This window comes from Bombina bombina, chromosome 1 (genome assembly GCF_027579735.1).
Source record: "Bombina bombina isolate aBomBom1 chromosome 1, aBomBom1.pri, whole genome shotgun sequence".
Classification (NCBI taxonomy): Eukaryota; Metazoa; Chordata; class Amphibia; order Anura; family Bombinatoridae; genus Bombina; species Bombina bombina.
In genome coordinates, this window is record NC_069499.1 from 55,510,679 (window position 1) to 55,527,024 (window position 16,346).

Below are 16,346 nucleotides of genomic sequence, written 5' to 3' on the forward strand. Positions count from 1 at the left end.
AAAAGGAGCAATACTTTCCAAGAAAGTAGTTTTAATATCCAAAGAATGCATAGGCTCACAAGGAGGAGCCTGCAAAACCTTCAAAACCAAATTAAGACTCCATGGAGGAAAAACAGACTTAATAACAGGCTTGATACAGACCAAAGCCTGAACAAAACGGTGAATATCAGGAAGTTTAGCAATCTTTCTGTGAAATAAAACAGAGCAGAGATTTGTCCCTTCAAAGTACTTGCAGACAAACCTTTATCCAAACCGTCCTGAAGAAACTGTAAAATTCTAGGAATTCTAAAAGAATGCCAAGAGAATTTATGAGAAGAACACCATGAAATATAGGTTTTCCAAACCCGATAATAAATCTTCCTTGAAACAGCCTTACAAGCCTGCAACATAGTATTAATCACTGAGTCAGAGAAACCTCTATGACTAAGCACTAAACGTTCAATTTCCATACCTTAAAATTTAGTGATTTGAGATCCTGGAAAAACAGCCCCTGAGACAGAAGGTCTGGCCTTAAAGGAAGTGACCAAGGTTGGCAACTGGACATCCGGACAAGATCTGCATACCAAAACCTGTGAGGCCATGCTGCTGCTATCAGAAACACATGCGATTGTTCCATTATGATCTTGGAGATCACCCTTGGAAGAAGAACTAGAGGCGGAAAAATATAAGCAAGTTGGTAAGACCAAGGAACTGCTAACGCATCCACCATCTCTGCATTAGGATCCCTGGACCTGGAAAGATATCTGGGAAGTTTCCTGTTTAGATGGAAAGCCATCAGATCTATTTCTGGAAGACCCCACATCTGTACAATCTGAAAAAACACATCTGGATGGAGAGACCACTCCCCCAGATGTAAAGTCTGACGGCTGAGATAATCCGCTTCCCAATTGTCTACACCTGGGATATGATTGCAGAAATTAGACAGGAGTTGGATTCCGCCCAAGAAAGTATCCGTGATACGTCTTTCATTGCTAAAGGACTGCGAGTCCCTCCCTGATGATTGACATATGCCACAGTTGTGATATTGTCTGTCTGAAAGCGAATGAAAGTTCTCTCTTTAATAGAGGCCAAGCCTGAAGAGCTCTGAAAATAGCACAGAGTTCTAAAATATTGATTGGTAACCTCGTCTCTAGAGCATTCCAAACCCCTTGTGCTGTCAGAGACTCCCCAGACAGCTCCCCAACCTGAAAGACTTGCATCTGTCGAGACTACAGTCCAGGAAGGACGAACAAAAGAGCCCCCTTGCACAATACGATGATGGTCTAACCACCAAGTCAGAGAGAGTTGAATGCTGGGATTTAAGCATATCAATTGTGATATCCACGTATAATCCCTGCACCATTGATTCAACATGTAAAGCTGGAGAGGTCTCATATGAAAACGAGCAAAAGGGATTGCGTCCGATGCTGCAATGATGAGACTTAAAACTTCCATGCACATAGCCACTGAAGGGAATGATCGAGACTGAAGGTTTGCGACAGGCTAAAACCAATTTTAATTTGTCTCTTGTCTGTTAGAATCCGTGTCCATGACTCTGTCTTTATCTGGAAACCTAAAAAGGTGACCCTTGTCTGAGGATTCAAGAAACTCTTTGGTAAATTGATCATACAACCATGTCTTTGAAGAAACAACACTAGTTGATTTGTGTGAGATTCTGCTAAATGAAAAGATTGACACAGTCCAAGTGGTACAGCACTAGGATAACAAGGTGGTGCAAGCTGTAAGGGTACCACACAAAAACCCTTAAAATAGTAACACAGTCCAAAGAATACAGCAGCACTCACCACTATGCAGAAAATTCCATCTTTTATTGGGATATTCAAAGCAGAAAAGACAACGTTTCGGACCTCTAGTCCTTAGTCATGTCAGACTGACATGACTAAGGACTACACAGTCCATAGGAGAGCACAGAGGTATGGGTGCAAAGGAGACCAAGGGCACTGCCACAGCCCTCCAACAATCTGCAAACACAAAATGGAACTCCAGCACTCCAAAAGTTAAAAAGGCAATATTTATTAAGCAACGTTTCGGGGTCACAGCCCCTTCCTCATGCTATATTTTTTTTAAATAACACACCAACATTTAAATACCCTTCACAAGGCGCCAAAATGCACCTACATATGGGAAAGGTCTCCCCCTAGTGGTCATCTGTGACCATTACACTAGGTCTATGTAATTTAATGTTTCATACAGAATACTGACCACCTATATAAAAGCAATACACAATATACAATAATACAGAAGAATGTGGATGCAGTTTGATTATAAATTGTTGCATTTTATGTTCTAACTATACTTGACAACAGTACACTTACTTTCAGGAGTTCTAAATCAATTAGGGATATATTGAGAGTTAATGATAGGAAAAGGACTTTTTAGATCATATAGAGTGTCAGACTTATGATGAACTGGAATCTTGTTACCCAATATTATATTAGAAATACAATGTTATATTTAGAAAAAGCAGGACAGATCATAGTCTCTATTGAGACCCCTAGGTTGTAATGTGGCAAGTTAGTGTATCCACCACATTTCCCTTTGTTGCAGGAGACGTTCCCTATCCATACCATTTCTATTAGGGCCCACATGGTCTATGATCTGCCACCTCATCTGACTGACACTGTGATCTTTCTCCAAAAAATGACTTGAGACAGGGGCCTCTTTATTTTTGCACCTAATGTTTGATCTGTGTTGGCTCATATGGTCACGAGCCTTGCGGGTGGTCTCGCCAATATATACCAAAGAACACGGACATTTAATGAGGTAAATTACATGAGTTGTCTCACAGGTATAGAAACCTTTAATCATATATTTCCTACCACTCTGTGGGTGAAGGAAATTTTCTCCTTTGATGATTGAATGACAACTCATGCAATTGTAACAAGGGAAAGTACCTACTCTCTTTTTACCTGTAAGAGTCTGTTGTATTTTGCCCATGGTCCCCACATCTGTCTTTACAAGCTGATCCCTAAGGCTCTTAACTCTTTTATAGGCCATGAGTGGTGGTTCTTTGAATAGTATCACTCCCTTGTTGCATTCCTCCAAAATATGCCAATTCTGGCGTATTAATTTTGCTATTTTGTTGCTGAGAGGATTATATTGGCTCACAAAAACCATTCAATCCCTGTTCTTCTCTGTACTTTTACCCATAGTTTTATCTAATTTAGACAAAGTATTGTCCAATAATTTATTTGGGTATCCCCTGTTAATGAACTTTTCCTTCATTTCTTTAAATCAAATCAAAATCATTTACAAAAGGTAAATAGTCCTTAAAGTCACCATCTTGAAAGTTGGGACCCTTACAAAACGATTCAAAAACTTCAGATCCAGAACTTGTCTGAATGAATTTTCTTTTTTTGGGACAATGAATAGATTTGAATAAAAACCCAGACCCTGTTCCTGAAACGGAACTGGTATAATTACCCCTGAAAGCTCTAGATCTAAAACACATTTCAGAAAAGCCTGAGCTTTCACAGGATTTTTGGAACGTGAGAGAGAGAGAAACCTATTCGATACCCTTGAGAGACAATGCTCTGAATCCACTGATTTTGAACAGAATCTGCTCAAATGTCTTGAATTTCAGTCTGCCCTCCACCAGTTGAACTGGATTGAGGGCCGCACCTTCATGCTGACTTGGGAGCTGGCTTTGGTTTCTTAAAAGGCTTGGATTTATTCCAACTTGAAGACAGTTTCCATTTGGATCCAGAGTCTTTAGGCGAAGGAGTTGTTTTCTGTTCGCTATTCTGAAGAAAGGAATGAAAACGATTAGAAGCTTTAGATTTACCTTTTAGATTTTTTATCTTGAGGCAAAAAAACTCCCTCCCCCCCCCAGTGATAGTGGAAATAATAGCATCCAACTGAGAACCAAATAAATTATTACCCTGGAAAGATAGAGATGATAATCTATATTTAGATACCATGTCAGCATTCCAAGATTTAAGCCATAAGGCTCTTCTAGCAAAAATAGCTAAAGACATAGATTTAACATCAATCTTTATGATATTAAAAATAGCATCACAAATAAAATGATTAGCATGTTGAAGCAAACAAATAATGCTAGACTAATCAGGATCTGCTTCCTGATGTGCTAGGCTATCCAACAAAAAAAGTTGATGCAGCTGCAACATCAGCCATATAAATGGCAGGCCTGAGAATATAGCCAGAATGCAAATACGCTTTCCTTAGATAAGATTCAATCTTCCTATCTAAAGGATCTTTAAAATAAGTACTATCTTCCATAGGAATAGTAGTACGTTGTTGTTGTTGGTTATTTGTAGAGCGCCAACAGATTCTGCAGCGCTATAAACAAAGGCGGAGTACAAGAGGGCCCTGCCAAGAGTTGCACTGTTTCAGTCGGCTCTTAAGAAGGTGATCTTACAAACAGCTGGACTCTTAGGCTTACATGCTAAGGGGGTTCAGGGGATAGCGATGAAGGAGAGGAACTGGTATAAAGAAAGTTTAGCGTAGGTTGTATGCATCCCTGAACAGTAGAGTCTTTAGGGAACGCTTGAAGCTTTCAAAACTAGGGGAGAGTTCCACAAGATGGGAGCCAGCCTGGAGAGTCCTGTAAACGGGAGTGTGATGAGGTAACAAGAGAGGAGGAGAGTAGGAGGTCATGAGCAGAGCGAAGGGGACGGGAGGGAGAGTATCTGGAGACAAGGTCTGAGATATAGGGGGAGCAGTGCAGTTGAGGGCTTTGTATGTCAGTGAGGATTTTGTGTTTGACCCTAGAGGCAAGAGGAATCCAGTGAAGGGATTGGCAGAGAGGTGCAGCAGATGAAGAGCGACGTGTAAGGAAGATGAGTCTGGCAGAGGCATTCATTATGGATTGTAAAGGAGGTAGGCAGACCAGAGAGGACAGAATTTGGCAAGAATAGAAATAGCCCCATCAACCTTTTTGACTTTTTCCCAAAACTCCAATTTAGCCACTGGTAAAGGATATAGCTTCTTGAACCTAGAAGAAGGATTAAAAGAATCACCAGGCTTAGATCAATTTTTAGCAATCGCATCAGAAACAGCATCTGGGACAGGAAAAACCTCAGAAGTAATCACAGGAGGCTTAAAAACAGAATTTAAACGCTCACTAGATTTGTTATCAAGAGGATCTGACTCCTCAATATCCAAAGTAACCAATACTTCTTTCAATAAGGAACAAATATATATTTAATCTTAAAAAGATAAGAAGATTTATCAATTTCAATGTCTGAAGTAGGATCTTCTGAACCAGAGAGATCCTCTTCAGAGGAGGATATTTCAGTATGTTGTCGGTCATTACAAATTTCATCAGACTTATGAGAAGTTTTAAAAGACTTTATTAGAAGGTGGAATAGCAGACATAGCTTTCTGTATTGCATCAGCAATATAATTTTTCATATCAACAGGGATATCATGTACATTAGATGTTGAGGGAACAACAGGCGCTGTACTAGTACTAATAGAAACATTATTGGCATGCAAAAGTTTATCATGACAACTGTTACATAATATAGCCAGAGATATAATCTCAGCTTGCTTACAACAGATACACTTAGCTTTGGTAGAACTGTGTTCAGGCAGCATGGTTGCTACAGTAGCTTCTGAGGCAGGGTCAGACTGAGACATCTTTGCAAAAATGTAAAAGAAAAAATAACAAAATTTTAAACAAATATCCAATTTCCTCATATAGCAGTTTCAGGAATGGGAAAAAATGCATATGCTAAATAGGCAGAAAAGCAAACAGCATAGCCCTCTAGAATATAAAGAGAGCAAAAGCATAAAGGAAGTGGGAGTAAAATAAATAAAATATTTGGCGCCAAATATGACGCACGTCGCAAATAGTAATGAATTTTTTTTGGCGCCAACCAACATCTGGAAATGACGCAACTCGTGTCCTAACAAGCACAACTACGCGCCAAACAACCTAATGTCAACAAAGACGCAGGAAATGACAAAACTTGCGCCACTGTAGACAAAAATTCGAGCAAAAAAAAAAAGGCGGGCCAAAAATGATGCAATAAATAATAGCATTATTGCACCCTCACGAGCCTAGTTTGCCCGTAAAAATAAGGAAAAGCAAGTCAAATTGGAAAAAAAAGACTAAACCCCAGGTAAAAAAATAACTTCCTAAAACATGATTCCCATACTGAAACTGTTATACTGCAAAGGGAAATACACCTGACCTGACTCATGGCAAATATAAGTAAATACATATATTTAAAACTTTACATTAAAACGTAAAGCGCCAAACATAGCTTAGAGCAGTGTTTTTCAACCAGTGTGCCGTGGCACACTAGTGTGCCGTGAGAGATCCTCAGGTGTGCCACGGCAGACTGACAACAGTGTGACATATTTTTTAAACTTTGCTTGTTTTTTACTCCCAGTGCAGGGAGTAGGGAGTAGGCATGGCAGGGAGTAGGCATGGCATAAGAGCACAATACATACAGTATGTGTGTGTGTGTGTGTGTATATGTGTATATATATATATGCTGTATTAGGCTACAATGTGTGATTTTTCTAAAATTTGGGATGGTGGTGTGCCACAGGATTTTTTAATGTAAAAAAGTGTGCCACGGCAAAAAAAAGGTTAAAAATCACTGGCTTAGAGTGTCTTAAATATTGATACATACTTACCAAAAGACACCCATCCACATATAGCAGACAGCCAAACCAGTACTGAAAACTATCAGCAGAGGTAATGGTATAAGAGTATATCATCGATCTGAAAAGTGAGGTAGGAGATGAATCCCTACGACTGATAACAGAGAACCCTTGAAAAGATTTCCCATGAGTGAAACCATAAAAATCAACAGGCAATACTCTCTTCACATCCCTCTGACAAACACTGTACTCTGAGAGGAATTGGGATTCAGAATGCTTAGAAGCGCTTATAGAAGAAATCATAGAAATCAAGCACAAACGTACTTCACCACCTCCAAACCCACAAAATAAAAAAAATCTACCCATTACCCTGAAAAGGGCATTCAGCTCTTTTTCTTGCCCTTAAAAAGGAATTCAGCTATTTTAAGAACTTTTCAAACCCTAATATAAAAAAAAAACACACCAAAAAAAACCTTAAAAAAAACAACTAACATTAACCCCTCACAGTTGCTGAAGTCCCGCTTGAACGATCTTCATCCCGGCGGCTTCATCTTCATCCATCGCTGGACCGGCATCTTCTTCATCCCTGCGGAGGAGGAGTGGTCGATGCGCGGAGGCATAGGTCCAAGGCGGAAGTCCATCGATCTGACGTGGAGGTCCTCTTCAGGCTATCGTCCACCCCACACTGAGGATTGAAATGCAAGGTACCCCTTATACTGGGGGTCACCATTGCATTCCTATTCAAATCAGCCAATAGAATGAGAGTTGCTTAAATCCTATTGGCTGATTTGAACAACCAGTAGGATTTTAGCAGCCCTAATTCCTATTGGCTGGTTCAAATTTTTCAGCCAATAGGAATGCAATGGTACCCTCAGTAAAAAAGGGGTACCTTGCATTTCAGTCCTCAGTGTTTGGCGGACAATCGCATGAAGAGGACCTCCATGTCGGATCGATGGACCTCCGCACATTGACCGCTCCGCCTCTGCAGGAATGAAGAAGATGCAGGTCCCGCGATGGATGAAGATGGAGCCGCTTGGATAAAGATGAAGCCGCTGGGATCAACTTCAGCAACTGTGAGTATCTAAAGAGGGGTTAGTGGTTTTTTTAAGGTTTTTTTGGGGTGTTTCTTTTTTAAACTAGGGTTTGGGCAGTTCTTAAAAGAGCTTAATGCCCTTTTAAGGGCAAGAAAAAGAGCTAAATGCCCTTTTAAGGGCAATGCCCATACAAATGTCCTTTTTAGGGCAATGGGTAGATTAGTTTTTTTTTTTTATATATTTTTATTTTTTTTTATTTTGGGGGGGTGGGGGTTTGTAATGTTAGTGGGTCTTTGTATTTTTTTTTTTAGAAAAAGAGCTAATTTCTTTAGGGCAATGCCCTACAAAAGGGCTATTGGTAGTTTATTATAGATTAGGTTTCCTTTTATTTTGGGGTGTTTTTTAAAAAAATGGGTATTAGAATAGGAATAATTGTTATTATTTTGGATAATTCGTTTGTTATTTTGTTTTTTAGAATAGCCATTTTTTATTTTTAATGGGCAGCAAAAGAGCTAAATGCCCTTTTAAGGTCAATGCCCATACAAATGCCCTTTTCAGGGCAATGGGTAGATTAAATTTTACTTTATTTTTATTTTGTGGGTTTGAGGGGTGGGGGTTTGTATACTGTTAAGGGATGTTTGTTTTTTCTTTTGTAGGAAAAGAGCTGATTTCTTTAGGGCGTTAAAGGCGTTAAAGGGTTATTATATTTATTATAGTGTGGGCAATGTTGGGGTGTGGGGGAATAGGGGTTAATAACTTTTTAGTATAGTGGCGACGATGTCGGGGAGCGGCGGAATAGGGGTTAATGCATTTTATTGGTGGCGGCAATGTCGGGAGCGGCAGATTAGGGGTTAATAACTTTAATATAGTATTTGCGATGCGGGAGGGCCTCAATTTAGGGGTTAATAGGTAGTTTATGGGTGTTAGTGTACTTTGTAACACTTTAGTTATGAGTTTTATGGAACAGTTTTGTTGTGTAAAACTCATAACTACTGCTCTCAGATGGCGGTACGGAACTTGTCGTTATAGGGTGTAACACAAGCTTCTTGGCCGCAGCGCTATGTAATTCCCATTAAAAAAAAGTCATTTTTTGAGTGCGGGACTGACTGCGTTACTGGCTAAAAGGCTTGCTGTACACCTATACTGGCAAGACTTGTAATGGCTCCCTTGCTGTTTTAACGCTCAAATGGCCATTTTTTCAGCATTAAAACACGAACGCACTACCTGTACGTTTTTAAACAATAAACATTTTGGAGTAGACTGTCCCTTTTAAATTTGAATAGCTTTCCTTTAACACCCCACTATATGTTGTGTACTTCTTGTTGATGCTAATTGGCTGAGGAATACAACACCCACTGCTCTATTGGTTGAGAGGAAAACAACTTTACATCTCTAGAAAATGTTTTATACAGGACAGGAATCTGAGCTTTCCCTAAAAAAAAATAAAAAAAATTGAAAGGAACATTGAAATGCCAATTCCTTTGTTCTTATATGCTTTTTTTTTTAATAACATCCTATGGCAATGGTTTTACATTATGCTGAGGCACAAAAATGCCCAATGTATTAGTAATTCATGCATATAAGTATTGAATACTTGGGATGTGCATTTTATGTGATGCTGAAAATGTCTGCTGTCTGCGGTATTCGGGTCATTTTTTACACCGGATTTATTAGTAAAAGTGCAACACAAAAATATCTGTATTTGCAACTATTAGTGAAACGATTGCCAAATAACAACGAAATGTACATACCTACTGAATACAGTGACGGTAACCCCCTTAAAGTGAGCTTGATGACCTTGACCCTCTGGATATCCTGCAGGTTTACCAATGCTGCCTGCCATTATTTCTTCCATCTGGGGCTTTTTTTCTGGTGCGTTGCCTGCATTCTCCACCAATTAGATGTTACAGCAACTTCCCAGGCAGGAAGATATAGTAGATCATTGTATTATTTTTCTTCCCTGAAAGGCAAGAAACATACAGTATTCAAATACATCAGGTGGTGATGGTAAAATGATGTCTAATAGAAATTATTTCTACAAAGGTTTATATAGACTGCCTGTGAAGTATATAATTCATGCTAATAGTAAAGTCTTGAATATTTAATTTGAATTATAAAGAAAAGTAGTTAGTGATTTATCTATGAAATGGCAAAGTAACGTTGCAGTGTAAGTTCCATTAGCACTCTTTAAAATACTGGGGAATTTAGCAAAGAAGTTAAAGGGACAGTCATTTTGACAGTTTTTCACAGCTAGCGGGCGTCTAGCTCATGTGTGCCATATAGATAATGTGCTGGTAAAAAATATATTAATATATCTGTGTTGGTTGTGCAAAACTGGGGAATAGGTAATAAAGGGATTATCTATCTTTTTCAATAATATGAATTCTGGACTGTCCCTTTAATTCAAAGATACTGGAAAAATCCTAAACCTAAATCCTAAACCCCATCCTTACTAGAGTAAACATTTTAAATTATACTCTGCAATTAGAATAAATTCATTATGCCTATTTGGGGAGATGGGATTAATTAGCAGCCATGGAATTCTTTTGGAACATAGGTTAAAGTATCATTGAAAGAGGGTGATTAAAGGGACACTGAACCCAAATTTTTTCTATCGTGATTCAGATAGAGCATGCAGTTTTAAGCAACTTTCTAATTTACTCCTATTATCAATTTTACTTTGTTCTCTTGCTATCTTTTTATTTGAAAAAGAAAGTCCAGAACCCTGGACAGCACTTGTTTATTGGTGGATGAATTTATCCACCAATCAGCAATAACAACCCAGGTTGTTCATCAAAAATGGGCCGGCATCTAAACTTACATTCTTGCTTTTCAAATAAAAATACCAAGAGAATGAAGAACATTTGATAATAGGAGTAAATTAGAAAGTTGCTTAAAATGTCATGTTCTACCTGAATCACAAAATAAAAAAATTGGGTTCAGTGTCCCTTTAATTTAATTATAAGATATTCACTTATATTACACAATTGTGACTGATTTGTTCATTCCATCTCCTATATTTCTTTATGGAAGAAATAAAATATCCAAAAACATTATATTATACAAGGTTCACTGTTGCTGGGGGATTGCCCGCCGCAGTAACAATTAGCCTGTAATTTTTATAGTTCAAGTTTAATGTGTCTTTAGATTATAAACTCACTACAATGTCTCTAAATATGTTTAGCCTTTTTTATCTCTTTTTTTTTTTCCTCTGCTCCAATCTTGTAACTTGTAACTGTTTTTTTCCACATTATGTATATTTTAAAAATCTCAATTAAATATTTATAAAATAATTAGCATCGCTGTGAATCTAAAATCTACTAGAAACAGAAGCTAAGCAATTTAGCCATGTAGTATATATCAGCCATATTGAATATAGTTTTAGTCTCTAATATTATCTTACAGGTGTTACAGGAATACGTCCGGTTGGTAGAAGACACAGAAACCAGAATAAATCTAGGAACTAAGTACAAGTGTCACGATGTGGTGATCGATGTAAGTGTGACAATATATATGTGTTTATATATTTGTGCATAATATATGGATATACTATTACCCTGTACAAAATACAGCTTGTCCTAAATTCTACATAGAAAAAAAACAGTTCTCATTTTGGTTAAAGAGAGGTTAATTTCAAAATGTATTTCTTTCTAATGACACGATGAGTCCATGGATCATCATTAATTACTGTTGGGAATATCACTCCCAGCCCAGCAGGAGGCGGCAAAGAGCACCACAGCAAAGCTGTTAAATATCACCTCCCTTCTATCCCACCCCAGTCATTCTCTTTGCCTACGTTAGAGCAAGGAAGTGGTAAAGTTAGGTGTTAGTAAAAGATTCTAAAATCAAGAGTTTATTATTTTTTTAGGTAGTGCAAGATTGTACTTTGTTCTAGGGTGTAGCCGTAGTCCATATCGGTCTCTTCAGTAGAGCAGTGTTGGCTTTAGAGCAATGGGAACTTGTGGGACATAATTCTCACTGTGCCTCCCATGTAATTTATGCTGCCCTAATCCTGATAGCCTAAGTAAGATTACTCAGGCTTTATCTTTTCTCCACAGGGCTATGTGAGGGAGAGGACCTCTCAAACCTGGTGAGCTGCCTTGCTGTCTGGCAGATTTACAAGGTAAGTGCTGACTTTTTATTCTGGCTCTGGGAAATAAAAGATCACAGAGGAAATGGAGCACTTTATTTAACCTGGGTCATAGAGCCTCCTATAAATAAAAGGAGGGGATTATATGACAGCACTTTTTAGGCAGGCACTGGGGCTGAGCAGATAGACTCAAGATGAGGTGTTTTTTTCACTGCTCACGGTGGCTCAAATCACTGGAGCTGGGGAGATTTGGCTCTGTATGAGGTGGTTCACTGTTCTCATATAGCACTCGCTAAGCAGCTGCCTAGCAGTTACGGAAGGGTTATAAAGCGGTAAAACTAAACAAGAGACTTGACAAAATGTTTAACTCCCGGTGGCTTAACTTTACAATAAACATGGCGACCGGGAGATTGCCTTTTGAAATGCCCACGTTGGGCGGAGCTATGTGTGGCGACAATTTGCGTTGCGCACCGCTTTCCCTGCACTTCCTGTTATCGGAATAAACGGAGCTGAGTCCCCAGAGTGTTTACACATGTGTTAGGACCGGACAGCGCTTCAGCTGAGTTCCGAATCTTTTACTGACGGGATGTAACTGGTGTCAGAAGGGCTATTAGGCACCTCAGCAAAGTTAAGCTGAGGTGTAAAGGGGTTCTGCAGTATTTGTGTACCTAATTAACCTTTTCTGCACACAAAAATGAAAAAGTTAAGTTTTAAAATTTAAAGAGACAGTAACGTTTTTCTGTTTTAATTTTTATTAAAAAGTGTAAGAAGTTTATTTGAATAATTCATCCATTGTGAGTCAGAATAGACCAAGAGGCACTGCAAAGTGTCACTTGTTCTTTATGTTTTTGATACCAGTGTGGAACCACAAATCCCTTTCTGTTCCTCATGTATTGAGAGAACTTTAAATTATAGGGATAGACTTTTTTTCTGAGCCAACTCCTTCTAAGGCGGATGCTGTTCAGGAGTCTAATGACAATGTTCAATAATGCCGCAACTGTCTCCTCAAGTGTCCCAAATTTTATTGCCCACACTTGCAGTGCTCTCCGCTTCCTTTCAAACTCCACCTGGAGTTACCTTGCAAGACATCGCTTCTCTAATGTCATCGGTGGTATCTAATGCATTGTCTGCTTTTCCCATGCTGCAAGGAGAGCGCGAGAGGAAATGTTTTCAATCAATAAAAGTTGCTAATACAGTAGTGGCTATTCCGATTTTTTTTTTCTTCCCAGAAGCCTGAAGAGGAAGATACTTCGGTAGTTTGTGAGGGGGAAACTTCAGACTCAGTCAGTGTAATGCCTTTATCGAATATTGATGTTGTTTCCTCCAGGTTTAAGCTTGGACACCTCCGTTTTGTTACTTAAGGAGGTTGTAGCTACCTTGGATGACTCCATCACTACCGGCATAGTCAATCCTAAAAAGTACGGTAAAACTAAACAAGTATTCTGACGTGCCCTCCATGGTGGAAGTATTTCCTGTACCAGAAAGGGCTACAGAGATTATGGCTAAGGAATGGGAGAAATCGGGTATCCCTTTTTCTACATCTCCTAATTTTAAAAGGATGTTTCCTATAGCAGACTGGACTCTATTGGGTGTTGGCTGAGGTTCCCTAGGTGGAAGGGACAATTTCCACGCTAGTCAGAGGACTACTATTCCCATAGAGGATAGTTGTTTCTTTAAAGATTAGAGGGGTCGCTTAAAATAATGTATGTACACCAGGGTTTACAATGGCTACCTGCAGTGTTAGCGTCACTAGTGCGGCAGCATACTGGATTGATGTGTTGTCTGTTTCTATCGGACAGACTCTCCCCTCGAAGAAATCCAGGATTGGATAAGGGCTTTGAAGTTAACCAACTTCTTTATTTCAGATGCTTCCCTTCAGGGGCGCGATCCAATATGCAGCGTAGTTTGCGGTGCAAGTGAGGGAACCCCCGCCGCCCGCAGTTTCAGCTCGCAACTCAAGCTATCCTATATACGGCGCCGTCAGATGCTAAAGTGCCGTAAGTCGGATAAACCAGCGATGTCCAGAAATCTGCGTAAGTGCAAATTTCTGGAGTCGCCAGTGACTTACGGCACTTTAGAAACTGCCGGCGCCTACAAAACCTGACTAAATTATAAAATCACCCGCACTGTCTAACACGCCTCCCAAACATAGCCCGACACGTCTAACCCTCTATCCGCTATCCCCCTCACTATCCTAACAATAAAAAATGTATTAAACCCTAAACCGCCGCTCCCGGATCCCGCCGCCACCTAATAAAGTTATTAACCCCTAAACCGCCGCTCCCTGACCCCGCCGCCAGCTATATTAAATCTATAACCCCCTAATGTGAGCCCCTACCCCGCCGCCATCTACCTTACATACCCCCTAAAGTGAGCCCCTACCCCGCCGCCATCTATTTTAAAATGATTAACCCCTAATTTAATCCCCCTACCCCGCCGACACCTATATTAAATTATTTAACCCCTAATCTAATCCCCCTTACCCCGCCGCCAGCTATATTAAATTAATTAACCCCTAATCTAATCCCCCTACCCCGCCGCCAGCTATATTAAATTATTTAACCCCTAAAATACTAAACTATCCCTACCACTAAACCTAAATCTAACCCTACAAAAAGCCCTGAAAAGGGCTTTTTGCGTGGCATTACCCCAAAGTAAACTGCTCTATTGCCAGCCCTTAAAAGGGCTTTTTGCGGGGCATGCCCCAAAGAATTCAGCTCTTTTATTAACCCTTAAAAGGGCTTTTGGTGGGGCTTTGTCACAAAGTAAACTGCTCTTTTGCATCTAATCTAAATCCCCCTACACCGCCGCCACCTATAATAAATGTATTAACCCCTAATCTAATCCCCCTACACTGCCGCCACCTATAATAAATACATTAACCCCTAATCTAATCCCCCTACACCACCGCCAGCTATATTAACTATATTAACCATAATTATATTAGGGTAATTATAGTTTATTATATTATATATATTAACCCTAATTATATTAGGGTTAATATAGTTAATATCGTTATTATATTATATATATTAAGTATAATAACCCTATCTAACACTAACATCCCTAACTAAACTCTTATTAAAATAAATCTAATATTAATATTATTAATTAAAATATTCCTATTTAAATCTAAATACTTACCTATAAAATAAACCCTAAGATAGCTACAATATAATTAATAATTCAATTTTAGCTATTTTAGGGTTTATATTTATTTTACAGGTAACTTGGTATTTATTTTAACTAGGTACAATAGCTATTAAATAGTTAATAACTATTTAATAGCTACCTAGTTAAAATAATTACCAATTTACCTGTAAAATAAATCCTAACCTAAGTTACAAATACACCTACACTATCAATAAATTAAATAAACTACAAATATCTAACTAAAATACAATTAAATAAACTAAACTAAATTACACAAAAAACAAACACTAAATTACAAAAAATAAAAAAGATTACAAGATTTTTCAGCTAATTACACCTATTCTAAGCCCCCTAATAAAATAATAAAGCCCCCCAAAATAAAAAAATTCCCTGCCCTATTCTAAATTAAAAAAGTTAGCTCTTTTACCTTACCAGCCCTTAAAAGGGCCTTTTGCGGGGCATACCCCAAAGAAAACTGCTCTTTTGCCTGAAAAAAAACACACAATACCACCCCCCAACATTACAACCCACCACCCACATACCCCTAATCTAACCCAAACCCCTCTTAAATAAACCTAACACTACCCCCCTGAAGATCTCCCTACCTTGTATTCACCCCGCCGGGCAGAACTCTTCACTCGATCCGGGCGATGTCTTCAAGCAAGCTGCAGTGAAGTCTTCTTCCATCTGGCGTTATCTTCAAGCAAGCGGCAGAGAGTCTTCTTCCATCCGGTGATGTCTTCAAGCAAAGCGGCATCTTCAATCTTCTTTCTTCGCTCCTCCGCCGCGGAGCATCCATCCGGCACGACGACTTCCCGACGAATGAGGAGGGAAGAAAGAAGATTGAAGATGCCGCTTTGCTTGAAGACATCACCGGATGGAAGAAGACTCTCTGCCGCTTGCTTGAAGACATCGCCGGATGGAAGAAGACTTCACTGCAGCTTGCTTGAAGACATCGCCCGGATCGGATGAAGAGTTCTGCCCGGCGGGGTGAATACAAGGTAGGGAGATCTTCAGGGGGGTAGTGTTAGGTTTATTTAAGGGGGGTTTGGGTTAGATTAGGGGTATGCGGGTGGTGGGTTGTAATGTTGGGGGGTGGTATTGTGTTTTTTTTTCAGGCAAAAGAGTATTTTTCTTTGGGGCATGCCCCGCAAAAGGCCCTTTTAAGGGCTGGTAAGGTAAAAGAGCTAACTTTTTTAATTTAGAATAGGGCAGGGAATTTTTTTTATTTTGGGGGGCTTTATTATTTTATTAGGGGGCTTAGAATAGGTGTAATTAGCTTAAAAATCTTGTAATATTTTTTTTATTTTTTGTAATTTAGTGTTTGTTTTTGTGTAATTTAGTTTATTTAATTGTATTTTAGTTAGATATTTGTAGTTTATTTAATTTATTGATAGTGTAGGTGTATTTGTAACTTAGGTTATGATTTATTTTACAGGTAAATTGGTAATTATTTTAACTAGGTAGCTATTAAATAGTTATTAACTATTTAA

General features: G+C 38.9%; 1 protein-coding gene across 1 annotated transcript in view; it reads left to right on the plus strand.

Annotated features, from left to right (window-relative positions):
- The window catches only part of VIPAS39 (VPS33B interacting protein, apical-basolateral polarity regulator, spe-39 homolog), an 85,069-nt gene that overhangs the window by 29,186 nt on the left and 39,537 nt on the right, over nt 1-16,346 (plus strand). The window contains exon 19 of the mRNA XM_053697366.1: nt 11,016-11,105. Within this exon, the coding sequence (XP_053553341.1) occupies nt 11,016-11,105 (90 nt within the window). The remainder of the gene's footprint in view (nt 1-11,015; nt 11,106-16,346) is intronic.